At 43.4% G+C, this 27,817-nt stretch overlaps 1 protein-coding gene and 1 long non-coding RNA gene across 4 annotated transcripts in view; both read right to left on the bottom strand.

The window, feature by feature from the left end:
- Positions 1-36: 36 nt before the first annotated feature.
- On the bottom strand, positions 37-20,679 carry Nudt9 (nudix hydrolase 9). 2 transcript variants are annotated; one of them, XM_013117989.3, is made up of 8 exons: positions 20,430-20,679; positions 16,133-16,372; positions 11,679-11,774; positions 9,367-9,453; positions 6,961-7,072; positions 5,527-5,673; positions 4,303-4,387; positions 37-476 (listed from the first exon to the last, which is right to left on the bottom strand). In XM_013117989.3, exons 2-8 carry the CDS (start codon positions 16,327-16,329, stop codon positions 298-300), a joined length of 903 nt encoding a protein of 300 aa, XP_012973443.1. In that variant the 5' UTR covers positions 16,330-16,372; positions 20,430-20,679; the 3' UTR covers positions 37-297. The 2 variants fall into 2 exon arrangements, with proteins under 2 accessions (XP_012973443.1, XP_005076425.1); XM_005076368.4 differs by lacking the exon at positions 20,430-20,679 and adding an exon at positions 20,109-20,361.
- Positions 20,680-22,611: 1,932 nt separating this feature from the next.
- The window catches only part of LOC121140904, a 52,304-nt gene continuing 47,098 nt past the window's right edge, over positions 22,612-27,817 (bottom strand). For both annotated transcript variants that reach the window (XR_005877853.1, XR_005877854.1), the window contains exons 2-3: positions 25,624-25,694; positions 22,612-24,422 (exon numbers count right to left, since the gene is read on the bottom strand). This is a non-coding gene — a long non-coding RNA (uncharacterized LOC121140904). The remainder of the gene's footprint in view (positions 24,423-25,623; positions 25,695-27,817) is intronic.

The raw sequence follows: 27,817 nt of genomic DNA, 5'->3' as shown, positions 1-27,817 counted from the left end.
GTGGGGAAAGCTAACAATAAAAAACAGAAACACAAGTCACCACAGGCTGGGTTTTATTTTATTGTAACTACAGATCTTCAAAGAACATTTGTTATTTAAATTTGTTCAGACATGCTTTTGTTCATACATACAAAATCTGGCGAGCTCTACTCCTTTGAGAAGAGAATTCAGCATTCCACTTCATCGTCCTGGCTCGTTTTACCTTGTTGCAAACATTTCCACGTGTCCTTTGCAGAGTGTTAGTTCTGTGTCTGCCTCTGCAGTGCTCCTAGATGGCTCCTGGCTTATGGGGACAAGCTATAGGCCGTGGCTGTCAGCAGCAGGGTCCTCACTCCAGTGTGCATCTCGTTTCTCTGCCACGAGTTTGATGAACTGAGAGTGGCTGGCGTATAGCTTGAGCTGGTCGCTGATATCAACCCACTTCACCTTCCCAGCGTCATCTCCAGCCTCCAGGGTGAGGTTGTCCATTGTTTCCCCTAGTTTCCAAAGAAACAGCACCAAAAAAGAGGAATTCGTTTATTCTGCTTTTATTCTCAATATAATTCTGTACTTTGAAATAGTCTTACTAAAAATAAGATTAAGCCGGGTGTTGGTGGCGCACGCCTTTAATCCCAGCACTCGGGAGGCAGAGGCAGGCGGATTTCTGTGAGTTCGAGGCCAGGCTGGACCGATAGCCTCCGAAACAATACAGAGAAACCCTGTCTCGTAAAAACCAAAAAATAAAAAATAAAAAAAAAAGATTAAATCATTGTTATTAGGTGGCCAAAGAATTAAAAGCCAGAATGTCCCAAAATGCCTGAATTTTAAGTGATTCAATACTAGATGAAAACCTTTCTCTTAAAGACTATTCTCCTTGAGAGAGATACCATGCTATACGAAAGCCTTTGCAAAAATAAATTCCAGCAGGATTACAGAGTTAAATATAAAAATCCTAAAAAGCAAATTTATAACTCATTTTGCACTTTTAAGTTATATAATTGAATTTCAAATCAGAAACTAGAATACATTATATTTATAGTTCTATTTATACATGTATAAATGCCATCACTGTTAGAAATGTAAATGACTCTTCCTACAGGATAAACTGTCAATATTTATTTTAGAAAATGAATTTTCCCTGATGAGCATATAATCAATAACTTTCAGAATACCTTATAGACCAGACTCTGCTCCAGGTGGAGAGTCATGGAGTTTAGAAGGCTGGGATGCAGCTCAGTGATCAGTGTCTGCCTAGCATACATGAAGCTCTAGACAAAATCCTAATGTTGGAAACAATTACACAAGGTGTGGTGGCTTACTGCAGTAATCCCAGCACCCAGAGAACGGAGGCAAGAAGATTGCCATCAGTTTAGAGCTAGCCTGGGCTACATAATGAGACCCAGTCTCAAAAAAAAAAAATGATCCAAAGGACACGAAGAGTAAACTATTCAAGGCAACACATGTGCATATTTTATGTATGTAGGTAAACATTTAGTGTTATATGCTACCTTCCTTAATTTTTATTTATTTCTATGTGCATGGGCATTTTACCTGCATGAATATCTACGCACCATGCGTGTGCCGGGTACTAGAAGAAGACACTAGATTCCTGGAACTGTAGTTACAGACACTCCTGAGTCACAACGAGGGTGCTGGGAGTTGAACCTAGATCCTCTGCAGGAGCAGCTAGTGCTCTTAACTGCTGAGCAATCACACCATGTCTCATTCTTAAAAATGGACTGAATCAAACTTGTCAGCTTTGTGACATGGGTGAAAAAATGATGGAAATATACAATGGAGTGTCACAGTCACTAAACATGAAGGTGATTGGGCCTGACATGGTAGCCCATGACTGTAATCCCAGAATTTGGGAGTCAAAGGCAGAAGGATTGCCCAGGAGTTTGTGGTCAGACTAAGCTATACAGTGAGCTCAGAAAAGCATGGGTTACAGAGTGAGCTCAGGACAGCCTGAACTACAGAGTGAGCTCAGAACAGCCTGGGCTACAGAGTGAGCTCAGGACAGCCTGAACTACAGAGTGAGCTCAGAACAGCCTGGGCTACAGAGTGAGCTCAGGACAGCCTGGGCTACAGAGTGAGCTCAGGACAGCCTGGGCTACAGAGTGAGCTCAGGACAGCCTGGGCTACAGAGTGAGCTCAGGACAGCCTGGGCTACAGAGTGAGCTCAGGACAGCATGGGCTATGTAGCAAGCCTCTATTTCCAAAAACTAAAAACAAAGACCAATCATAACTAAGGCAAGCCCATATCCATGGTCATCAAGCAGCCATATTATGCTTTTAAGTGAAATGCCAAGCAACAGAGCAGAACACACAGCCCGAGCACCTTTTATCTTATTTGTGAAGCTACACAAGGTTTTTCGAGAAGCCAAGACAAGCTGGGAATCGAATGTGGTGATTTATATTTTCTTCATTACGTCATCTATTCTCTAAGTTCCAATCATTTTACCTACATAAAAACTAGCAGTACAGTAGGAAAGCAGAAGTCCTTCTTAACGGACACAATGCTTTGGCCACAGGCTCTAAGTGCTAGCACTAGCATCCCAGCCCTACATCTGCCCACACTCCAGCGACCCACACCCTCACAGACTGAACACACAGCTGCCGTGAAGCTAAAGCAGCGGTCCCCAACCTGTGGCTCACGACCTGTTTCACAGGGGTCACCTAAGATGATCAGAAAACTGAACCTACACTACAGTTCATAGCAGTCACAAAATTACAGTTTTGAAGTAGCAACAAAATAATTTTATGGCTGGGGGGCGCCACAACATGAGGAACTCTACTGAAGGGCTGCAGCACGGGGAAGATGAAGAACCACTGATTACCTCAGCACAGTCCTCAAGCATGCTGTGCTTTATCTGAGTATCTAGACTTCCTTTTACTCCTCTGATCACTTGATTAATATTTAAATACATACACAGTTTGACAGCCACCTCTCCCGCTTCCAAGAGAAGAAAGCTGAACTGAAAACAAACAGTTCTCAGACCCACACTGCCCTCGGGTAGAAAATCCCCTGTCACAGCAGGGAAAGGGAAACAGTAGTCAGTCTGGAGCACATGTTTACCTCCCTTGTGTACAATTATTTTATCAACAAAGGATTCCACTGTGGGCAAACCTCAGACCTTACCTGGAAGTCTCCTAGAGATGCCCAAAGATGTGAGGAAGATGAATCAGTAGGACTGAGGACAGAGGCCTAGTACCCACAGGTCTACCAGGCTTAATTCCTTTTGTTAGATAAACCATGGCCAGTCTATATTGGCAAACACCAGAGCCAAAGACTGGGAACTTATGAGCAGTTTTCTTTTTACGGAGAAAGATCAACCACCCATCAGATATATAACCCACCTTCAATCTTTGGAGAAAAGGCTATTTTGTTTTTAGCCTCACAAATAAATAATGAATCTTGTACAGTTAGACTAGAAACCCTGTTCTAAGCTCCAATTGCACACATCTGCCTTCTGAATTCTCCACTCAGGGATGAACTCTGCTTGGTCTAGTTGGAACTGCCGAACAGAAAAGGGAACTGTGCTGGAGTTTCCCAAGGCCAAGTAAAGGCAGAGTGAAAGGAGACCTCTCAGTCTGCACAGCTGGTCCAAGGACAAGTGATTAGCATAGGAGCAGGCAGCTCAGTGAAGACCAGAGGAACATGGAGTTCTCTCGGAACATAGCCTCATTTCATTACTCCTCAAATGAATGCCAAATGCTTAAAACACCACTCAGCTTAGCAAGAAAGGATGTTCTGAGGAGTGAGGCGATGCATAAAGATCCTAAGTCATTCTGAAGACAGCAGGCTCCCTCCTCTTCTGCAATAACAGACTGTCTCTCCCACTAAGTCCTAAGCCACACACTCAACAACACACACTTATTACAAAAACATCAATCCCTGGGCTGCTGCACCAGGATGGCAATACCTCACAGAGCAAGATAAATGTATACGCCATTTCTTACCTCATCAGCCAACTGCCTCACCCAAATTCTCATTTTCTTTTGCTTTTGTTTACACTCATTTAATTATAGTTTAATAATTGTACTAAATAATTGCTGGCTTTAATTCGCATTATTTTAGCCTATTAAATTCAACTTCACATGCCATCAACAGGTTAAAGACGTTTTACTCACTGCTGATAAACTTTGCAGGCTTTCTTTAAATACTAACAACTTCCCTGGCAGATGAACACGACCCAAAACTCAACGGTTAATGGGTTTAAAAAGCTAAGATACTCTAGATGTAATAACAGCCTAGTGGACGCCTTGGCTTCAGCTGGTCCTCAACTGTAGTCAGTGGAACCCAGGTAAGACTAAAATCACCTGTTTCATCGTGGTAGTTCACAGCTTCTGTCTCCATCCACGCATTGTCAGTGTTCCGAGGATCATCAACATACCCCTTATATATCTATTGAAAAGGGGGACATAAAAACAATGGTCTAGGATGAGATAGGACCGAGTAGGAGACAGGTTAATACGTATAAATACCCTGATGCACACTTAACACTAATGAAATGGACATTTTTAAATAGTTAAGATGGCATGCAATGTTACATTTTTTCCCCCTCAAAAAATGCTTACAAAGTCATGTGAATAGCATAGAACCTTTGACATAACTTCATGGACTTATATTTCTCGGGGGACCATATTCTCTTCTGAGGCAGCTTTAAATTTCATAAAATTCTCAGCACCACAGAATCTGAGAGGGACTGTGGGTGTAGCTCAGTGGTGGGATATGCTTAGAGGCCCCAAGTTCAGCAGCACCAAGGGAAAAACTGAGAGATGTCAACATGGGCCATGTCCATAGTATAAGTATTTTTCTGTTTTAATAATCTCTGTGATTATAATTTCATATATTGAAGGGTATATTATTCTTGATAAACCTAGGAAACAGAGAAATCTAAAAATTGAAATTTAAAGGTAATTAGTAACAGAAAAAACTAGATCCAGTCATTCAACACAAACATGAGTAAGATGCACAAATAGCAAACAGGATTCCTCTTTGGAGGCCAAGGGAGGCAATTAGGAGACCCCGTCCAGGGCTGGACAGAGCTCAGTCAGCAGTGAATGCTGGGTAGACACAAGAGACCCCATGGATCTCTGGGGCTTGCTGACCTGAGCTACATGTTACAACCCTTAAAAAAAAATTAAAGAGAAAGAAAATCAATCATTTCATTATGGATGCCCAAATGCTTTCTGTGGCATTTTCTTTTAATAACAGAGTGTATAGACAAAACAGGCATAAAATTTAAACAGTTAGCAATGCACTCCACCCAAAAAAACACCTTGTAAAAACAAATCTAAGATGTAAAGGGCCTTTCACAACAATTAGATTCGTGTAAACAAAGAGATCTGTTCAGTGAGAAATAACTTGTTTGTTACATGAGTTCAGCCCTCAGCTGAAGGAAAGTCAGAGGGGGGAAAGTAGCAAATGATCAGATGAGCTAAAGCCAGGATACACATGGTGAGCAGTCTGCCTTGTGAGCAGTCCCAGTCCCCGCTGACAGGCCACAGCAATTGGGCCTGAGCCTCCCAGGAGCCCCTCACCACAAGATGCTCTTGGCTGAAGAGAGCATGCAGCTTCTTCTCAATCTCCCTCTTCTCAGCACTGGACTTCTGTAAGGAGTTCAGGGCTTCCTCGCCGAACTCCCTCTTCAGAGTGGCACTGATCTTCTCCCCAGGGTCCACCATCCCCTACAGTGACATGTTTTAACAAGTAGTAAACTTTGACACAATAAGCGTGTATTACTGTCTTTGCCCACAGTAGTTATCACTCCCCACCCTGTGAAAAGCTCTAGTTTTTCTTGTATCATCTACTGACATAAAATGTATCAATGTATTCAAAAGCATAGCAATGACAACTGCTGCTTCCTTGATCAGAATTTCAAATGACAATAAAAATGTAATACCCTACGATGAAATCATTCTTGTGTTATTGCACTTGGCATGAGTGATCTGGTTCCCAGTAACCAGCCTAAGCATGGAATGGTCAGCTACAGTCTATAATTCCATTCTGTTTTTACACTACAAAGAAAAACATACTCTTACCGACAGCAGTATATTCATAAAAACTCGTCTTCACTCAAGCTACCTCCGTCTCACAGTAAGACATGAACTACAAAGCCTCTATCACACATGATACATATCTTAATATGTACTTTCAGATATATCAATGGCACAAAGTCAGTAATGGCTCCAAGTACACCCTTCCTGATGGTGACATGGAACTTCAGGAAAAGTTTGTAACAAGTGGTATCTTTTTATTATGTTTAAATTTTTAAGAATGCAATAAGTAATACTAAAAATATATAATTGAGTTTAGAGTAGGGGATTGAGATGGACCATACATCATGAGTGCCAACCACATGTCAAATACTCATTGGCTATCTGTCCGAGGGTACTGGGAGCTACCATCATTTTAACGATGAGGACCTGAACTCCATCACCCTGGACTCCATCACCCTGGCCTCCACCACCCTGGACTCCATCACCCTGGACTCCACCACCCTGGACTCCACAACCCTGGACTCCATCACCCTGGACTCAACCACTCTGGACTCCACAACCCTGGACTCCACCACTCTGGACTCCACAACCCTGGACTCCACCACTCTGGACTCCATCACCCTGAACTCCACAACCCTGGACTCCATCACCCTGGACTCCACAATCCTGGACTCCACCACCCTGGACTCCATCACCCTGGACTCCACAACCCTGGACTCCACAACCCTGGACTCCATCACCCTGGACTCCATCACTCAGCAGGTGCAAGTGCACAGGGCAGAATGTGAGCCTCCATCTAGTCAAAAGTTCACGTTCTTCCCAAAGATGCTACAATTGTACTTGAATCCTAAAGGCTCTAAACTTGGTGACAAAAGACTGGTAATGCATGAAGGAACAGCCTCCTCACACAGGGGTTTCAAAATGAGCTAAGCAGTGAACAGTGACAGCATCAGCGCAAGGCAGGGCCATGCTTACCCCCGGGATTGCCCACTCTCCACAGTCTTTCCTTTTTATTGCAACAAACTGTAAGATGCATTTCCCGGAAACAGGGTGTGTGATTTTATTCCCGCTGTCATCCCTTTTCCACCTATGAACGGGGACAGAAGACAAGGTTCCAGCTTATGCCTGTGACAAAACTATTAAGATGTTTTCTCTATAAGAGAGCACTTATTTACCCAAAATCAGTCAGTTTAAAAGACTGTTTTTATAAGGAAAGTGCTATATTTAGCTCTTTCATAAACTAGGAGGAAGCTTACTTCACACAAGAATGCTGTATTCTTTGTAAGGAAAATTTAGATTACACACAATTCTTATTCCTTAAGTCTGTTTAAAAAAACATTTAAATGCAGAACATAGTTTGAAGGAAGGGTTTTCAAAGGCATTACATATTTTTCACCAAGGATCTCTTTTAGAAACTGAAGTAATAAAACAGACCTGGCAATACTTCTATTGATCACGTCTCCCCAGAATATCACAAAAGCTGGCTACCCAGTAGTTTCAGCTGAGGGTGAAGGAGTGCTTTTCAGTCTTATGCCGACTCTAGACTATTGGGGGAGGTTCCATCCTATACTTTGATTTTATGTCTTGAATTAAATTATGTGGTTAGGGAATGGTCAGTTCTGAGCATGCTTTTCTAACCACATTCTCTTTTCCAAAGACAAGCCTCCCCTTCCAGTCCTAACCCACACCCCCAACTTAAAGGCTTTTTCTAAAACTTGTCTTCTGGACAAAGATAAGAATTTTGCACTTCTAATAACAAGTGGAAAGGGAAAGTCTATGATGCGAGTCCCACTCTAGATGAAAACACACTGGTTTGAATGGGCCTGAGAGTTTCTTTATCTAATCCACGCTCCCTCATGAAAGAGCCCGTGGTTCTAGAGTAGAGCTAAACCCCAAAGAGACACACTATGAGAAAAGGCTTCAGACTGAGGAGCAGACCCAAAAATAACATAAGAAAGACATAAAACAATAAAATACTGGTCCAAGAAACTGAACATTCACTTGGGGTCTGGTCCTATAAGCAAGTGAGAGGGAGGATGGAGCATGAAGCAGCTAAACAAGAAGTCAGTGGATGCTCACACGCAGAATCCTCAGTCTGTGCTCTTAAGAAGTCCAGAGAATACTGTACAGCAGGGTAATGCCACAGCCTGTTAGCATTTTAGAGTGCTCACCTACTGCCACAGAGGCACGGAGAAGACTCAAGGAAACAGAATGACTTAAAGACCAGCTAGCTAAAATGCCATTGCCATCTACTCCTTGCTCTCTTTTTCTTACTTTTACCTGCCCATACTTAATAAACTCACTCATTTGAAATGGAAAGTTGGGCTTTCACAGGCCATTCTCCATCTAGACCGTCCTCTGCAAAGGGTAGTGTCCCGTAGCTCCCTTCTAAGGTGGAAACAAGTTTACCCCCTTAGACGTTTGAAGCCAGGGGATAGGCATGACTTGTCCATTCCCGAGATGCTCTCAAGGTCTTACCTGTGATATTCCACTGAAAGCTCCTGGGTTCTTTTTAATGGCATCAAGTTCTCTAACAACGATGCCTTCCTCAGTGTTTTTATGAACAAACAAGATTCTATAAAGCATTACGACATGTCACTCCAGCTAGTCTTGTGTTCAGTAAGTCTCTTGCATCAAGAGGCTGCAGTGAATGACTGGCATTATCTAGGCTTATATAAGTACACTGTGTGACGGGCACACAATGAGGAAATTGCCCAATGACACATTCTTAGAACATGTCTCCAGTGCTGAGAAATCCATGACTGTACTTGATTACATTTCACACTTTTTATTTTAAATTTCCCATTTTGTCTTGCAAATGACAAAAGCCTTAATTTTTACACTTTGTTATGTCCTCCAAAGTACCTACTCAGTGCTGAAATATCTGCCAGGTGTGTCCAAACTTCTGACACTGCAACATGGCTTTGTCATTTACAAAGCTCACTCTTGAGAAACGGGCTCTCAATTAAAAACAAAATCTCACGCTGTGCTGAGTCAGAGTTATAGGCATCACTGGGCAGTTGCAGCTCTTGGGCAGTAAGTTGGACATGCCTAATAGATAATGTTTGGTGTACACCTACAACCTAAAACTGCAGCTTAATTCACTAACTGACTGACTCTGAGGCTTTGAGATGGGCCTCAAATCCATGGCAATCTTCCTGCTTCAAGATCCCAAGTATAGGGATTGAGAGCATAAGCCACAATACCCAAGCAAAACCACAGCTTTCTTCTTCCACCACACACTATAGTGTCACATAAAGTCCCATGTGTGTACAAACAGTTCTAGACCTACCCATATAAATGGCGCACACATAGAGCTAACATTTATATCTTTCTTATCACTTAGCTCTTTGCTACTAGAACACCTTACTCAGTTCTTACCTGGTTATAATGGGATCTGCAGCATGGTTTGGGCCCCATCTCCCCAAAAGACCCCGGCCAACCAGTCCTGTCCTCCCTGCAGGATTTCTAGGGAGGGAATGGACAAAAGACCACAAACAATACACAATCAATTGAGTGCATTCACTTTTTAAAGTCTGCCTTGATACAGCATGTGTGCATGTATACACATCTGAATGTGCGTGGGCAGGCGTGTATACACATCTGAACATGTGGGCTGGTGTGTATACATGTCTGAATGTGTATGGGAAGGTGTGTATACATGTCTGACTGTGTGTGGGCAGGTCTGTATACATGTCTGTGCATGAGCAGGAGTGTATACACATCTGAATGTGCGGGCTGGTGTGTATACATGTCTGAATGTGTGTGGACAGGAGTGTATATATGTCTGTGCGTGGGCAGGCATGTATACACATCTGAATGTGGGGGCTGGTGTGTATACATGTCTGAATGTGTGTGAGAAGGTGTGTATACATGTCTGACTGTGTGTGGGCAGGTGTGTATACACGTCTGTGCATGGGCAGGAGTGTATACACATCTGAATGTGTGTGGGAAGGTGTGTGTGTATGTGTCGAGGCATGAAACTGGCATCCAGCCTGAGGTGTCTTCATCGACAGTTCTCCAGTTTATCCAGGGTGGGCCAGTCCACTAGTCTGAGGTAGCCTAGCTAGCCAGTTTACCCCTGGGGTACCCTGTTTCTGTCCCTTTCTTGAGCCATAAGATCACAGGCAGCCACCGTGCCGGTTCAGCTTTTATGTGGGCTCTGGAGTGCCAAACTCCTGTCTTTACACCTTTACAAGCTTTATTCCCAGAGCCATCTTCACAGCACCAAATGACTTTGTTTTTGTTTGTTTTTCCCAGACAGGGCTTTTCTCTCTGTGTTCTGGCTGTTCTAGAACTTGATTTGTAGACCAAAGCTGGCCTAGAAGTTGCAGAGATCCTCCTGCCTCTGCCTCCCAAGTGCTAGGGTTAAAGACGTGCACCTCCACTGCCACCTCCCGGCCCAACTAACTTCATGATCTAATCCACAACCCAGAGTGAAATGTCAGCTATGTGCATCCGCACTCACACCCATGCTCACTACCACACCTCACACCCATGCTCATCACAGCAGAGCTCACACCCACGCTCATGCTCATTACCACACCAGAGCTCACACCCATGCTCATTACACCAGAGCTCACACCCACGCTTACTACAGCAGAGCTCACACCCATGCTCATCACAGCAGAGCTCACACCCATGCTCATTACCACACCAGAGCTCACACCATGCTCATCACAGCAGAGCTCACACCCATGCTCATTACAGCAGAGCTCACACCCATGTCATCACAGCAGAGCTCACACCATGCTCATCACAGCAGAGCTCACACCTCATACAGCAGAGCTCACACCATGCTCATCACAGCAGAGCTCACACCCATGCTCATGCTCATTACCACACCAGAGCTCACACCCATGCTCATTACCACACCAGAGCTCACACCTCATACAGCAGAGCTCACACCATGCTCATCACAGCAGAGCTCACACCTCATACAGCAGAGCTCACACCCATGCTCATCACAGCAGAGCTCACACCCATGCTCATTACTGTTGTTGAAAGTAAGTGACGTTTTTATATTGTTTTGTACTAAACTCACAAACATTTGTTTAAAGTCAGCTGGCAAACTGACGATAATTTTTTTTTCAAACTCACAGGACAGGAATGGAAGATGGGCAAAACAAGCCTTGATGTTGAAATCACTGGGTTTTACTTGTCTTTTAAATCACATTTTATTTAGGGTATGTGTGCACATGTGGGTGTGCATGTGTGGAGGCCAGAGAACACGCTACAGTAGTCAATTTCTCCTTCTATCATGAGTTCCTGGGCCAGGTGCTAAGCCTTGTAGCAGAGACTTTGCGCCGAGAAATCTTAACTAGCAAAGAGTTTTATCTTTCATATCTTACATGTTTGGATAAATTCTTACTAAAATTCTTACTAAAAGCCATTAGCTCATTTGGTAAAAATCCATTGAAAACATAAATTTAATCCTTTTTATAATCTATTCAATTAATTATTTCAGCCTTCAAGATAAAATTATGAAACAATACATTCAAACCCTGTCTCTAGCACGTACTGAGTGCAAAGTGCTAACATCCCTTCCTAATGTGCTAAATGGAATTAAAAGAGCATGTATGCATAGGGAGTTCTGTGAAAATGTAATGAGCTCACATACCACTCCTGGCACTCACAGTTACACTTCATCTCCCTTGAAACCTTATGCTAAGTCACTTCATACCAGCACCCACCTGGGCCGTCCATTTTCAATCTCGTAAAGTCCATTCTGGCTCTTTCTCTCCACATGCCCATCCTTTTCATTGAATTTGGGAGAAAAGTTGCTTTCACTGCAATGAGAATGACAATGCAAAATAAAATAATGATTAAATACCAACTACAGCTTAACAATGTAACTGACTATTATTCAAAATAAACATTATCTTTGAAATGTTTTAAAAGTAAGTTTTGATTTATAAATCACCTAATTCAAACATGCTCTAGGGGTGGCCAAAGACCCTATTAGTCAAAGCAGAAAAGGGTGTTGTATTATGAGACCTACTAACCCTTAAGAAAGGTGGAAGAGAGCCCCTCCTACATGAGCAAAATGTCTTCATCATACCAGCCACACAGCACTGTCTGTGGGCATGCTATGGCAACTGCTGGCTCCCACAGGATTCCAAATGAAAGATTCCCTCTGACAGTGTGGCCTCTCTACTGTTCCAATGTAACTTTAATTGCCTTACTTTAATGCACATTGGTTAATACTGTCAAATATTCACATATTATCAAAATTCACAAACAGTGAATTCATCCCATCAACTATACAATAAATATGATGCATATTAAAAATAGCCATAATGCTGGAGATCTTGACCTGAATTGCACACATTTACTAAACTGCACCTGTACACTTCAGAAATGCATGCTGGCTGCATTTTATGTCATGGCTCAACAGAAACATTTCATAATGAACAGTATGTAAGATCTTGCAAATAAATTAAAACAAGACCAAAATTAATCAGACCCAGAACCCACATAATTCAATGGCCTTCTATACAGTTAGCATAGGCATTCCGAACAGAGGCTGTGAAGTTTTGCATTACATTTTATACTTTTTGTATCAAAACATATTCCTATGTACTTATCCACTACCAAAACCCAAAACTCCATCAGAGTTAGAACTAGAGAAACAATTAGCTACCTATCCTCTTTGTAACTCATGGCCATCACCTGCCCTCAGTCCTTCCCTGTCCCCTCATTGCGGCCTTGCTTCCTCTCGCCATGTTATACTGCGGCCACACATGCATTTGTTTACATAGACACACATGTTACTTGCTAGATTCTGTAGGAGGGAGGCCTGGGGCTCTTTTCCTTCTGAGACTGTGATGGCAGTTTAGCAAAGATGTAAGAGAATAAACCTGGAAGTAAACTGAGTTAAAGTACACATTATATGCCACAGACATCAACAGAGCAAACATTAGTGATTTTTTTGTTTTTTGTCTTTTTAGTTGATACGTAATCGCTGTACATGTTATGGGGTACAGAGTGATGATCTGGTACATGTATAAAACTGTGATGATCAAATCTGAGTCATTAATGTTTCTGTCTTCTTACACATTTGCCACTTCTTTACATGGGGAACTTTGGAAATTCTCTCTTCTAGCTCTTTATAAAATATATAATAAAGTATTGTGAATGGCAGAACTTACTTCCTAAGGAACTGTATGTGGAGAGTTGCTGGTACTCATTTGCCCACTTACACTTCCTAGCCTGTAGTTAGCATTCTCCTAATATCTACTTCAATCAACTTGTTTGATTTTTGTTGTCAGAAGTGCTGGGGTGGGGGTGCACAGTGCATGTTTGTGTGTGTGGAGACTGGAGGTCAACCTCGGGAGTCAATTCTCAGGAGCCATCTACTCATTGTTATTTAGACAGCCTTTTACTGGTCTGGAACTGACCAAATATGCTGGGCTGCTGGATACCACGATCTGCAGCACTGGGGTTATATGTGCATGCTGCCCAACCCCAGCTTTTTACATTGGCTCTGGGGACCAAACCCAGGTCCCAATGCTTTCACAGCAGGCACTTTACCCACTGACCAATCTCCCCAGCCTAAAATCATTTTGCTCAGCTGAGACATAAATGTCAGACCAACATGTGGTCGCAAAATACAAACGGACTGGACATTGTAACTAGAATTCTTATTTGACAATTGTTCTTATTGTATATAGTTTTACTGCATTAAAGTTAAAAACTTTCCTTTTTATTTAGACAAAAGGGGGAAATGTTGTGGGATATTTGTACACTGTGTGCAGATGTAGTGCTGTGACTGGTGTAATAAAAAGCTGAACGGCCAATAGCTAGGCCGGAGGTATAGGCGGGACTTCCAGACAGAGAGAACTCTGGGAGGAAGAAAGGCAGAGTCTCCACTCAGACACAGAGAAGAAACAGGAGGTAGAAAATGGAAGAGAGCTAATGCCATGAGGCAGAATGTAGATTAATATAAATGGGTTAATCTATGTTACAAGAACTAGTTAAGATAAGCCTAAGCTAATGACCAAGCTCTCACAATTAATAATAAGTCTCCATGTTGTTATTTGTGAACTGGTGGTCCCAACAAGAAAGTACCACTACAAAGAGATTGGGGGACATCCTATCCAATGAGCACTGAGGTAGATCTACATAGGATTAAGGGTTCCGGTGGCTATTGCACACTATGATGTCTTCAGAGTGGTTACAGACTATTTCAAAAGGCTTTTAGAAATGATTTGGAATGTTTTCAACTTCAAGGATATTTGAGGAGATGGCTGTGTTTAAACTAATTTAAATACATACGTGCATTAAAACATTACAATCTTATGCTTTTATAGATAGGCTAAGCTATAGACTTAGGCTGAGAATGTATCTTAGTGATAGTTCACTTGGATGCTTAGCAATGATGAGCAACAAAAAAGCAAATTAAAATAAATCGAATGAATGGGTAACTCCCCCCCCCCTTGGTTTTCTGAGACAGGGTTTCTCTGTATTGTTTTGGAGGGTGTTCTGGAACTCGCTCTGTAGCCCAGACTGGCCTTGAACTCACAGAGATCCTGTGGTCTCTGCCTCACAAGTGCTGGGATTAAAAGCATGTACCACCAACGCCCGGCCAGAATGGGTAACTTTTAAAAATAATTCTTATATTGACTTTATTTTATGTGCATGAGTCTTTTGCCTGCATTTATTACGTACATCACATGGGTGCCTGGTGTACATGGAGATAAAAGGGTATCAAAGCCCCTGAATCTGGAGTTATGAGTGGTGTGCACTATCATGTTAGTACATAAAACTAAACCTAGGTCCTCCATAAGAGCAACAAGTGCTCTTACCTACTGAGCTCTCTCTCTCTAGTTCCTGAAAGCTTTTTAAAAAGAAAATGGTTCTACTACTGTATTATATTTAGAAACACAAAGGCAGAAAACTGGGGAAGATGGTGCTGGAAGGGCACAAGGTTTTGGTGACATATGTGGAATAATTCTAGAGATCTTCCGTCCAGCCCACTGACCACAGCTAATACTGTGCTGCTACCTGAAACTTGCTGAAGCCAGACCTCAAATGCTCTTATCACAAAAAGAAGTATATGAGATGGCAATGGCTATGTTAACTGGCTTCACTGTGGTAATCATGTCACAACGTACATGTGAATCAAACCACTGAGCTGTACATCTTAAATACATATAATTTTTGTCAATTATAGCTTGCCAAAGCTGGAAAAAGAAGATAATCGTTGTGGTGATATATTATTTATGATTTATTAAAGCTTGCCTGAGGATTCAGAAAGCAAAACCAGTCTCAAGCTGTAGAAATCAGGCAGTGGTGATACACACCTTTAATCCCAAGACTCAGGATTAGGAGGGAGACAGATCTCTGAATCCAAGACCACCCTGGGTTCCCTGAGAGTGAATCAGAGTTCACAGCTTTAATCCCAGGATATGAGAGGTGTAAAAGGTAGAGGCATTCAGTCTCAGGATTAGTCTCTAGCCACACCGAGGAGAGCATTTGCAGTCTGAATGAATCCGAGGAGCAGTGAAGTCGGGAGCAGTCTGAGGATCACCCCTTTGGTCTGAGCTGAGGTAGAGGTGAGAGCTAGTGGCCGGCTACTTTGCTTCTCTGATATTCAGCTTGAAGCTTAAACCCCAATATCAGTCTCTGGGTGCTTTCATTGAATGGTGCTACACATCATAAACTATAAGCCAACCCAGCACTCCCAGGAAATAACGCTCTCTGCCTCTCCTCTCCCCTCCCCCGCTTTTCTCTTTCCCTTTCCTATTTCTTCATATTCATCATCTGCTTTTTAGCAATCTGGAAGACCCATCTGGCAAATATTTTCAGAACCTCCAATGCCAGCCTAGCTCTGCCGGAACAGAGGTGTACAACTGTTAACCCAATTACAATATGCAGAAACAGACACTACCTGTTGTTGTCACTACAAAACGAACAGCAGCTATTTCAAATCAAAACAGATTTGCCTATTAGGAGAGATCTTCACAAAATTTAGCAAAGAGTAAACAAACATGGACTGTTGGTTTGGGCAAATCCAAGGAAAGGTAGAAACTGACTTGTAAAAATGCCCAGGATAGATAAAAATGATTTCTTAGGGACCGATGATAACTTATAACACATGACCCATAGCCATCTTACAACCCACTAACACCAGCTTATCCCTCACCTTATCTGAGGATCCGCCCACCTGGGGCCAGCCAGGACAGAGACCGCAGTGTACTCCACAGGGTTATAGTCTTGCCACTCGACAAGCCAGCCCACCTTCTCATTAGGAACCTGACTTCGTTCAACTTTTGACCCTGGGTAAGGAGATGTCCGAGCCTTGTTGTGGGAATTCTCTTTGGCACCATTAGAACCAGACATGATGTTGGAGTTAAGGTGAAATTCACAGAATGGAAATGAGTTTCTGAGGAAAAAGAGAAAAATATCTTATAAACACTCCAAAGGCATATGAATTAAAGAACCCAGTTCAAAGATTCCCAAAACATTTTTTTCAGTTTGAAAAGCTTTTAAAAATTAGAAGATTGGGACTGAAGAGACTGGTGACTAGGTGATTAAGAGTGTGTACTACTCTTCCAGAGGACCCAAGTTTGATTCCAACACCTCAGCCAGACAGCACACAACCAGTAAGCAGGGCCTCTGACCTCTGAGGACACCTGCATACACACACACTCACACACTGTCACACACAGACACACTCACACAATGGCACACACCAGCATGCACACACAAACTAGCTAATCTTATAACTGCTGCCTATTGACTGCAATTATTTTAGCTGAGGAAACAGACGGCCAAACTTTAGTTTTGTGTTCTTTTAGGATGGGGGGAGGTGCTATAAGAACTCAACTATGGGTAAAAATACAAACAGGGATTTTTAAATAAATTTGCTACCAAAAAGAAAGTTATGTGCAAGTTTTTGCATGGACATGAGTTACCAATGGTGACTACTGAGTCACTCCAACACAGGACGATTGTTTTTGTAAGAAACTACTTGCTCTGCCTGACTTCAGAAGGCTCAAAGACATCCTGTTGCCCCAGTCTGCATCTGAAGGTGTAATGCAAGCTGTTTTCTTTCATCCCATCTAGAGAAGTTCAAAACACTGCCACTTAATTTTGCACGCACTCTGCATCCATGAGGTATGTCAAATTCGCAAACTGCAGGGGTGCCCAGTGAATGAGGAGGAGATTCACACCCCAGGGAGGCTGGTCCAAGTGAAAAGTAGAATATATACCTGACTCACTTTATGCAAAATACAAGTACAATTCCTGAGTGGTGGGGACAGCCAGGAAGGCCACCTGATCAAAGCCAGCCTGGCCATTCAGCAAGACTGCCTCACAAACCAACAAAAGTGGCAGGTTTTCGCTATTTTCCTATCTGATGACATGCTTCTCTCAGCTGCTAGAGATCTGAAAATTCAAGTTATGAGTTCTCTGAAAATGAAGATAATTAAAAGCTGACACTCAAAAATATGTAAGTGTGTAGCATGTTTGTTTATCTAACCAGATCCCAGGTCTCGGTATTTAAAAAGAAAAGTTAACAGACTCCTATTGTCTATTTTGAAATGAGAGGTAAGTTTCATGTATGGGGATAGGGCAGGGAAAAAAATTCATTATTCTACCCTATCCCAACCATAACTATTTAAGGAATCTGAGGTGCTCTGCTTCCCGATTTAGGGAAGACCAAGCAAGCAGAGCTGTGCCAACATGCTCTCCAGTCTCAGGAAACTTACAGGCCTGACAACTTACTTTCCTTAGCATATTAGCAGAGCTGGAGAGACACTTCCGCTAAGGACAGCAACTACCCAATCACTGAGGACTAGAGTTCAGGTCCCAGTATTCATCTAATAAGCCAGGCATCCCAAGCACACCTGTGAGCCCCGGGGGGGAGTGTCAGAGGCAGGAGGAGCCAAACCAGACAAAAAACCCCAGGTCCCAGGTTCAGGCACCCAATATCATCTTCTGGGCCACCTGTAGATGCACAGGCACACGAGAGAGGAGAGAGGAGCAAAAGGAGAAAGGAGAGAGAAGAGAGGAGAGACAGAGAGAGAGAATGCCCATATATATTTTAAAATAAAATTGGGCCGTGCATCTTCCCTACAGAGAAGTGCTAATCCCATTTACATCTGCTCTCCAGTGTGAGACAGTTATGGCTACTGGAACAAGAATACTTATATACATTTACAGAGCCTAAATCTTTTTTACTGAATGACAGGTCTATGCAAGAAATATTTGTCCTAATGAATGGGAATCAGGAAACTAACAAAAAGCATCTTACGAAGCATAGACCAGGTCCTAAGACTGGAGATAAAAGAAATTCAATGGTGCCATGCTGCTTTGAGCTGAAGAAACTCTCAGTGTTATAATTTGTAGGAAACAGACATGCACTTGCAAGGCCTTGTTCTCAGCGATGGAATTTCGCTCACTCATGTGACCCTCAAAAGTCCTCGTTTTGGAAATAAGTCTAATAAAGACTCAGGGTGAGCCTAATATGTTAGCTGAGGTCATACACTCACAGCAGAGTCAGAATCCAGGGTCTAAGCTGGGCCACACCTCTGAAGAAAGTTATAGTCACAAACCTCTTGATGATACACTGCTCTTGTTTACAACATTATATTAGCAGACGCTCAACACATACTTGCTGACTTAGCTTTTCTTCTAAATACGCAGTTTCGGTTCTGGATACACCATTTCAAGAGTTCCCTTCCCCATCTTACTAAAATAAAGAATAAACACCAAGCAGTTTGACATGGTTCTGGTATAACAATAACGAAAATGGTGTTAATGACTTCCACAGAGCTGAGTTTCTCCCTCTGCAAACCCCACTGAAGAAGACCAGAAGTATAAAAGGAAGTTCATTCACACAGGCAGAGAGGAGACACTCCGATTGGGGGGAGAGGGTTAATCACTGTCAGGGAAACAGACAATGAATGGAACCATGGGGTCTACAAACCACAGAAGTCATTCTGTTTTCAAAAGAAGGAAGATGTCACTCCAATAAGCAGAGCCCTAAGAAACTTCAAACTAAGTCTTCTTGTAAGCCAGCTAGGAACCACGGAATTAACCTCTTTCCTCTACGGAATTAAAGCCTGTTGACAGGCAGACTCTGACATACAGTCAAGTTTGAGGTGTGGGTGTGGTGATATCTTGCTTGTACAAATAAAGCCTGTCTGAAGATCAGAGAATGGAGCTTGCCACTAGCTAACCATAGAAGCCTAGCATATCTGACAGACATTTCTGTGAAGCAGGATATCCTGAAGGACTAGACCGCCATGTCTTGGTAAGGTTTACAGTCACTCTTTTTGGTGTCCTGTTTGTCCAATTGGTCCCGTTTGGCAGCCAGCTGTTTCTGTCATTTCTCAGATTTTTTTTTTGGAAGTCATTTGCTCAAACTTCCTGCCTACTCGGTTAATACTATTTCCTTCTCAAGTCTCTGAGTTAAAGACTATATAGTACAGTTTTAGCTGCCCTTGTTTACGAGACTCTATATACTTATTGTACTTATTGCATACAGTTTTTCTTATATTAGTTATAACTTTTTTTAGACAATAAGGAGAACATGTGGCAATCTTGCTTGTACAAATAAAGCCTGTCTAAAGGACAGAGAATGGAGCTTGCCACTAGCTAACCATATATGGAATATGCGTTGTACGGAGACAAGGATCAGGATCACTACTACAGTCACTGGTGTCTGAGAACGCAACAGAACCAGGCTTACAAACTTTCCAAGTCACTAGGAAAGAAAGTCGTGGCCACCCTGCCCAGCCAGCAGAGAGAAAAAGCGAGGTTCCCAGGCGCTAAATGCGCACACACTTGTATTTCCAAGTCTATCAGTGAAACCAAAAGTCAAACCAATCGCCTTCGGGCGCACAGCAAGCAACATCTGCTATGTTTCCATTACAGATATTCATTATTTACCCCCCCCGACATCAGGCAACACACATAAACGCTCTTCCAACTCTCTGGAGAACTACAGATTAACGTTGGCGGCTTATATCTACGATGGCAGACTTAAAAATCAGAGATCGAGAAAGGTCCTGGCTGTTAGTTTTCCAAAACCCAGGACGCGGGCAAAGCCTACAGAACCTTCAGGAAAGGCAGGTAGGGGTCGCGGTGCGCCCGCGGTCCGGGAAGCGGGGTACCTGGACGCAGGGATGCCGCGGCAGCCTGAGGATCGGACAGTCACGGTCGCGAGGGCCACTGACAGCGACACGGTGGCTACCGCCTGCCCCAGGGAGCGGCCGGCCATCGGCGCCTGGCCTGGCGGGCGATTGGTTTGGGGTCTGCGGCCGCCAGGCCTGGCGGCGAGCCCCTCAGCGAGCGAGCCCCGCTCCGGAAGCGAGCGAGCCCCGCTCCGGAAGCCAGCGGGCACTAGGACCCGGCCGCGCTGGCCCCGAGCAGGACGCCGACGTTCTCCGGAGCCCGCAGCCGCACGACGCTTTACGACGGTGCCACAAACCAACCTGTCTGCCGGGCCTCCGCGTCTGCGCAGGCGCACGGAGGAGAGCGGCTGGGCGCGGAGAGCGGCGCACTGAAGGCCAGAGGGGAAGGGACGGGGATTTGAGAGGCGAGGCGGGCACGTGTTTCCGGGAGAGGAGGGCCGTGCGGGCGTAACGAGGTACTGAGAGGACGTAGGGCGATGCGGTGACGGTTCCTGAAACGACGACGGTGTGGTTTCCAGAAGCAGTCCCTCGCCTGGTTCGAACGTGCGCGCGCAGCTGACTCAGCGACCGCCTGCGAGCGGGAACTGTGGGCGGCCCGCGGATCACGTGATCGGATGAGTCATGTGACCGGGTCTGAGCGCCCCAGAGCCCACTTCATGCAGCCCGCCGGCCGCGCTGTTAGTGTTTCCTCTCAGTGTCCCATCTGAACCCCAAACCCCTCGTAGACATGCCGCGAGACTGGCACACGGTCTGCATAGTAAACTGAAGAGTGAACGAAGGGCCAAAGCGAGGTCGCGAGTGGTAAAACCAGGTGTGCAGAGCAGTTTGCAGCCTGGCTTTCATATTCTTTGTTGGCTAATGGGACAGATTTGTAAGTTTTAAGTATATAATCGGCTCCGGCCTCTGCGCTTTAGAAACACACCATAAGGTGTGGGCAGTTTTTAAAGCCAGAGCAGTCAGATTTTAGCCTGGAAACGGCGGGACTGTCGGGATGGAACAGCAGTTATAAACTGACTCTGCTGTAACTCGGGTTGCAGCAGTTTAGGGTGTTTGTCTTTGGGGTTATGTTAAACCCGTTAAAATGCCCCGCTTGGATAAACTCAAAAAGTATGGGAAATTTCCTTTTATTCTCCCAGCCCAAATCTGATTACATATGGGAAAGTTCTGAAGCAAAGTAAAGATTATAATTGCATATTCTTTCTCTGCACTCTGGAGTGCAAGCCTGCCACTTAACATTTTCCTGCAGCTGTGATAGCCATCTCTCTGAGGTGCGAGCATTCAGGAACATAATTCACCTTGGGCTCCAGTCCCTGTCAGAGATGGTTGTCTTGCTTCAACTTGAGCCGCTGCCTCCTTTCACGAGGGAAGTTTATTTCTGTGCTTGACAGGTGACGTGGTCACAGCTCTCAACACTCACCAACACTTTAGGCCTTTTAGCGCCATTCCCCAGACTTTAAACATCTCCACCTTTTTGTTTCATGAAAATAGAATCCAGTTCCTAGTGTCGTCTTTCTTATGACAGCAGTAGTCAATAAAACCTTTCCATGTGTCTTTAACTAGTATCCTCCTACGGACTCGTCTTTTTAAGACTTATTTACTTGTATGTGTATAGGTGTTTTGCCTGAAGGTCTGTGCATTCCAAGTGTGTAGTGACCACACAAGCCAGAAAAGGACTTTGGATCCCTCAGGACTGGAGTTATAGACAGTTGTGAGCCACCATACAGGTGATCTGACCCAGGACCTCTGGAAGAGCAGCCAGTGCTTTTAACCACTGAGCCACATCTGTAGCTCAGGCATTATTTTGACAGCTCTTTCAGATAGCATTTCTCTTAAAATACTGTTGACATGAAAGAAAAAACATAGCTCTCAATTCAAAAGGGTCTAACAGTTTCTTCTGGAGCAAAATGTGAATGCCTGTGGCCCTAGGAACACAAATTTAGATTATCCCAAACACCATGTTCCTAGGTGGTAACAATTTGATTACATTTCTATAGCAAAAGAACAAAATCCCAAATCAAGACACTTTAGACACATCAGTGGAAACGTCAAGTAGGCCCCTTTTACAGCATATCAGTGAAATCTCTGATATGGACCTCTGATGTTATATGATGTTTGGGAGAGGGTCTGTTTATGCATTAAAGTTGGATTTATATAATAGTCATGATGAGGGCAATAAATAGCTATTTAGAAAGATAGCTGAAAATAATTTGTCTCTGGACCTGCAACATTCCAACTCTTCACAGTCATGGACTCCTCATCAGTTAGCCAACCTTGTAGAATATTAATGTAGGTATGGCTTTTTCCCCCTCAGTTCAATGTGCATTTGAAAGCAGATCCTAGTAGCTTGTGAATGTAAATTCCAGCTCTCAGAAGCTGGGGCAGAAGGACCAGAAGTTCAAAACCAGCTTGGGTTACATAGAAAACCTTGCTCAAAAAAATGTGTATAAAAAAAATAAACATCAAACAGCATGATGGTGCACATCTTTAATTCTAGCACTCAAGAGGTCAAGAGACAGCGGCAGATGGATCTCTGAAAGTGTGAAGCCAGCCTGGTCTTCATGGGGAGTTCCAGGACAGCCAGAGCTATAGAGAGAACCTGTTTCCCAAAGGGCTGCTTTCTTGTAGAGGGACATGAATAAGAAGCAGCTAATAACATCAGGCCAGGGGAGTGTTCAGTGATTGGGGATGTAGCTAAGTTCTTAGAGTGCTTACCATGCACAAAGTCCCTAGGATTTGTGGGTAGTAATTTCATCCTAGACTCCTGAGGCAAGAGAATCAGAACAGAAAGGAGAAAGGAAGGGCAGGAGGAGGAGAACGGGTGGGGTGTGGGAATAAACAATCTCGTGTGGGCGAGAGTTACTGGTGGAGAGAGTAGTCGCTTTCCATTGTGACAAAGCTCTCCTGAGCTGTTCACAGTTGAGCAGAGATGGAGACATAAGCTGCTAGCCACTGGACAAGAACAGTCCATCTGAGATGACTGCAAACTAAACAGTCTGGGAGAGAAAAGAGCTTGCCCACTTACAACAGAAGGCCAACACGCTAAAGCATTGTGAGCAGGGACTGATAATCTGCAGTGAGGCTTCTCCTTATTTCCTCCATGGTTCCTGTGGAAAATACCTACTTTAAGATGTAACCTCTACGTGGCCCTCTGTGATCAGTGAGATTAAGGAGTATGTTTGCTGTGTAGGTCTTGTGAGATCCTGCTGTCTCCCTGGGGAAAGGTTCTGACTGGCTTCACACATATATCCGACCTCCATTCTTTATCCTTGCTGGGAAGGAAGGCAACTCTTCTAAAAATAGAGCAGCTATCTGACTACCCTGTCAGAACCTGTGCTAAGTAAAGTACTAAAGGAAAATTGAGACTTTACTGCGTCCTGGAATATTTACATCAAGCCTGGAAAAGCTGCTTCAGAATGGAGGAAAACAAATTTCTACTTGGCTAAACCATGATTGAGTTTATTTTTTTTAAAAAATCTGACTTAAGAGTGAAACATTTGATGAAGTTTTTCTAGATCCCATGCTGTGAAACCCTTCAGACTCCACAGATTTAGTCTTCACAGAATAGAGAAGTGCCTAGGAGCAGTAGTGCTGCTTGTGATCCCAGCAGAGACAGAGGCAGAGGCAGCCGATCTGAATTCAGGGACAGCTGGGTTTACAAAGCAAAAGCTAGGCCAGGGAGCGGCTACGTAGTGAGGTGCAGTCAAAACAAAAAGAGGAGGAGGAAGAAATCATCCAAGTTGAAAGTGAATAACAGAAGTTATCATGAGTTATGGTCGGGTAAGCACACAGTAGTCAGCTTTCCATTATCTCGTAAGATACGTGAACTCATGAGAAGGTTCAGTTTGGCTCATGGTTTCCCAGGGCTCGTTGGCTTATGCCCAGGCAGCACATGGTGTGCAGAACACAAGCAAGCTGTTTACTTCATGGGCAGAGTGTGAGAGAAGGAGGAACTGGGGCCAGGGTTCCAACACGCCTTGAAGAGTAGGTCACCACTGGCCCAACTTCTTCCGGGTAGGCCCCGCCTTCCAGAGCTTCTACCCTCTCCCAGGAGCACGGCCGGCCGCCTGGAAAGCTGGCTTGAACGCAGACTTCCTGGAGACGTTCAGAAACCCAAAGCAGCAGAGTGAGAAGCCGGTGACTGGCTTCTTGGTGTGTCACTCACTCTCGTTTCCCCTTTCATTCTCGCCATCTACTGGGTCAAGCGTAGCTTCCCTCTCCATGCCCCATAGTAAGATTTTCTTCTTTCCTCTGTGCTCTTCAGCTTCGCCCCCACAGCTTCTGCTTTTTGACGAGCTACGGGGCAATGAAAGGACTTTTAAAACTCTGACTTAACAAAGCTTGGCTTTCAAGATTAATCCTGTGCTAGAGACTGAAAGTCCCTTGACAGTCACGCCTTTGTTCCAACCATATCTGCCCTTCCCTCTGAAACACTGCAACTATTATTTCAAGGGATAGAGTGCATCTGGCAATAAGATACGAGAATATTTTAAAAACATCTAAAATATTTCAAAAAATTATTCCCATGGCATTTTTCATTTTGATCCTGCAATTTGAGCAAACTGTTTTAATGTCTCTGTCTCCTTGCCTGTAAAATGAGGAGATGGTGATATTCAACATCATGGAGCTATGAGAACTAAGCATAGTAGTTTATAAAATGCCTAACAAATATCATAATAACTGTGTTTTCAAGCGCTTACAAATAATCTGTACAAATTGCCATGTATCATACATGCCACCACATCCTCTAGGGCATCTGCTGTGGTTTCCCTGGGGTGGAAGGTGACACAGACTCAGCACCAAGTTGCAAGTTCGGATTCATGCAACATGTCTAATAGTTTGTAAGGCCTGGTGTGTCCATTTTCTTTGGCTGCTGTAACAAATCAATAGTTTGAATTAGAGAGTTATTATCTCACAATTCTAAAAGTCAGAAATCAGTTCCAAAGTCAAGATGGCAGCCAGACTACACTGTCAGAGAGCTCTACGAGAGTGTTTTTAGCCTTCTCTACCTTCTAGGTCCTTGTGACTACTAGCATCCTCTGGCTTGTGGTCACATCACTCCAGTCTCTCTCTGCTGCTGTAGTCACATTGCCTTCCACCTTTTATTGGCCTCACTTTCATAGGATACATGTGATTTAACTTAGTGCCAGTTCAGACAATCAAGGATCAGAACCTCACCTCAAAACCCTTAATCACGTCCGTGATTTGAGGATTTGAGCCTAGTACATTTGAGGGTGATATCTCAGCTTACTTTATCATGATTCAGATTTGGATCTGAGTGACTGTGAGCTCCAACTCCTAACCAAATATGTGCATGTTCACTATTAAACACCTGAATTGAGTAAGCACTCTGACAGACCCTGTGGGTGTGAAGTAAATGCAACAACAACCATTAGTTACCAGGCTGCCCTTACAAACCAGTGGGTTAGTTGACGGGGCAGAGAGTGGTTTAAAAAGAAAATAATAATCACACAAATAAATACCAAGAATGGCTTACGTTCTGACCAGAGTGTTGGGTTGCTCTGCAGAGGGATGGTAGGAGACCTGGTGAAGGCTGGGAAAGTCAACCTAAAAAGCAACACTTGATATGAGATCTTAAGGAAGAGTATGGGCCACTAGACATAGTGAATAAGCGAAGCCTTAAGACACCTCTGCTGCAGAAGATGCAGCATGCTAAGTGCTCAGAAAATTGAGTTCCCTCTCTCACTCTTCCTTAAGGAATCTTCTAGGGCTAGGTTGGAGAGACAGCTCAGGGATTACTAGAACTAGCTCCTCTTCCAGAGGACATGGGTTCAATTCTCCAGCACCCCTATGGTAATGAACAGCTATCTGTATTTCAGCTGAGAGGGATCCAAAGCCACCTTCTGGCCTCCTAGGACACCAAGCAGGCACATGGTACACAGACATACATACAGGCAAAACACTCATACACATACAAATAAGTAAAATTACTATTAATAAAATAGAATCTACTAGGGCAGCTACCATTGTATTGATGAATGCAATGTGGTTGTAGAATACCCAGCTCCCCAAGTCCTTGGAACTTGCACTGCAGCAGGACATATAGCATCATCTCCAGAGGTCATAACTGAGTATATTTTCATAAATATGTACTAGCGTTGCTCAAGTAAGGCAGAAAGAAAAGAAAAAAGGGAAACTCTTAGTCTACCGTTCCAAGAGACAAGAATTTTCTGTTACTCTGAGTTCTAAGATGTGACATCGTCAAGGCTGTTCAAAGAGCCTGACAAACTCTATGCCATTAAAAAAAGTCTTGGTTCTATCTAAGATTAGCTATCAGGCAAGACAAACGCATTCAAGGACAATTTTCACAAATGTGTTGCTATGTGCTGTTACAAGAGAGATTTCAGAAAATGTACTTTTGTAATTGAAAGTATTTTACAAGGTTTTCATCAACATTTGTTACATGAAAGAAATAACTTAGTTAAGCAGCTAGTTGAAAACGAACATGTATGAATGTTAAGTTTTTAATAATTTTGTTCCCTCTGTTGTGTCCTTTAAGTAAACTCCCACCAATACATTAGTATTTATAACTAAAGAAATACATCACACTAAAAACTACCTCATGAAGTCAGGCATAGGGCATGCACCTGTAATCCCAGCACTCGGGATTCTGAAGCAGGGGGATCATGGTCTTGAGGGAAGCTAGTTCTGTACAGAAAGAGTTGTCTCAAAAAAAAAAAACCGGGATCATTGCATTTATTCTGAGTATATACTGCTAGATGGAGCCATAAGCCATGAGTAGTATAGAACCTATGGAATGGCCGCAAGAATTGTCCTTGAGGACTGCTGTTTTCTAAGTCCCACAGGCACACCTTTAGCAGTCCTATCACTCTGATTTGTTTCCACTCCGTCCACCTCAATCACGCTGTTTAAACCGCCTTCAGCTTTATCTAGCACTCCTGTGATCACTTCTATTTGTCTTCTATACCTTCTCTTCCAGAAACCAATTTCCCACACTGACCACAGAGTGGGGATTTTTTCTTTTAACATCTGAAGTTAGATCACATGGCTATTATTTAGAACCTTTTCAATGGCTCTGTCTCTCCACCAACTTTTTAAAATTTTATGTTCATGATAGATGGGTGTTTTGCCTGCATGTATGTTAAGTGCACTGTATGCATGCCGTGCCGGTGAAGACCAGTAGGGGACAGCAAATCCCCTGGAACTAGAGCTTAGGGTTCTGAGTGGCAACTGAGTCATCTTTCTAGCCACCCTGTCAAAGATTATCAGATGCACTAAAAATTCACATAGTGGTCCATGAGATGACTTGGGGAGTGAAGTGTTTACCACTCAAGACTGATAACCTGAGTTCAATCCCCAGAACCTGTGTAAAAGTGGAAGGGGAGAATCAACTCCGTGGAGTTGTCCTCCACATATGTACCATGGTGTATGTATACACACACACACACACACACACAATAATAATAATAATAATAATAATAATTTTAAAATGAAATTCAAATTACCATAGCTGGCAAGATCTTGCATAATTTGTCTTCTGCTTAGCTGTGGAACTTTCCAACAGGCTCCTCCTTGACAGTATGTCGGCCATGTTCTCCTATCACATCTTTTAGTTAGTCATTGCTGCCACAATCAGTTTTGATTATACATAAAAACCCAGACAACTTACCTATCTGCCATGGGGCTTTTCTGATGCCAAGGTTGCAAGA

This window comes from Mesocricetus auratus, unplaced genomic scaffold (genome assembly GCF_017639785.1).
Source record: "Mesocricetus auratus isolate SY011 unplaced genomic scaffold, BCM_Maur_2.0 Super-Scaffold_100006, whole genome shotgun sequence".
Taxonomy (NCBI): domain Eukaryota; kingdom Metazoa; phylum Chordata; class Mammalia; order Rodentia; family Cricetidae; genus Mesocricetus; species Mesocricetus auratus.
Note: the sequence above shows the minus strand (reverse complement) of the source record. Positions and strands in the feature narration are given on the sequence as shown.

What these genes read in the sequence shown, in the direction of transcription:
- Nudt9 (XM_005076368.4), bottom strand. Translation starts at nt 20,215, where the DNA reads ATGGCCGGCCGCTCCCTGGGGCAGGCGGTAGCCACCGTGTCGCTGTCA. An exon ending in GAGAGTGGGCAATCCCGGGG is followed by an intron (nt 5,674 to 6,960) that starts GTAAGCATGGCC and finishes ATGTCACTGTAG; the next exon opens with GGGATGGTGGACCCTGGGGA. An exon ending in TCAGCCAAGAGCATCTTGTG is followed by an intron (nt 4,388 to 5,526) that starts GTGAGGGGCTCC and finishes CCTTTTCAATAG; the next exon opens with ATATATAAGGGGTATGTTGA.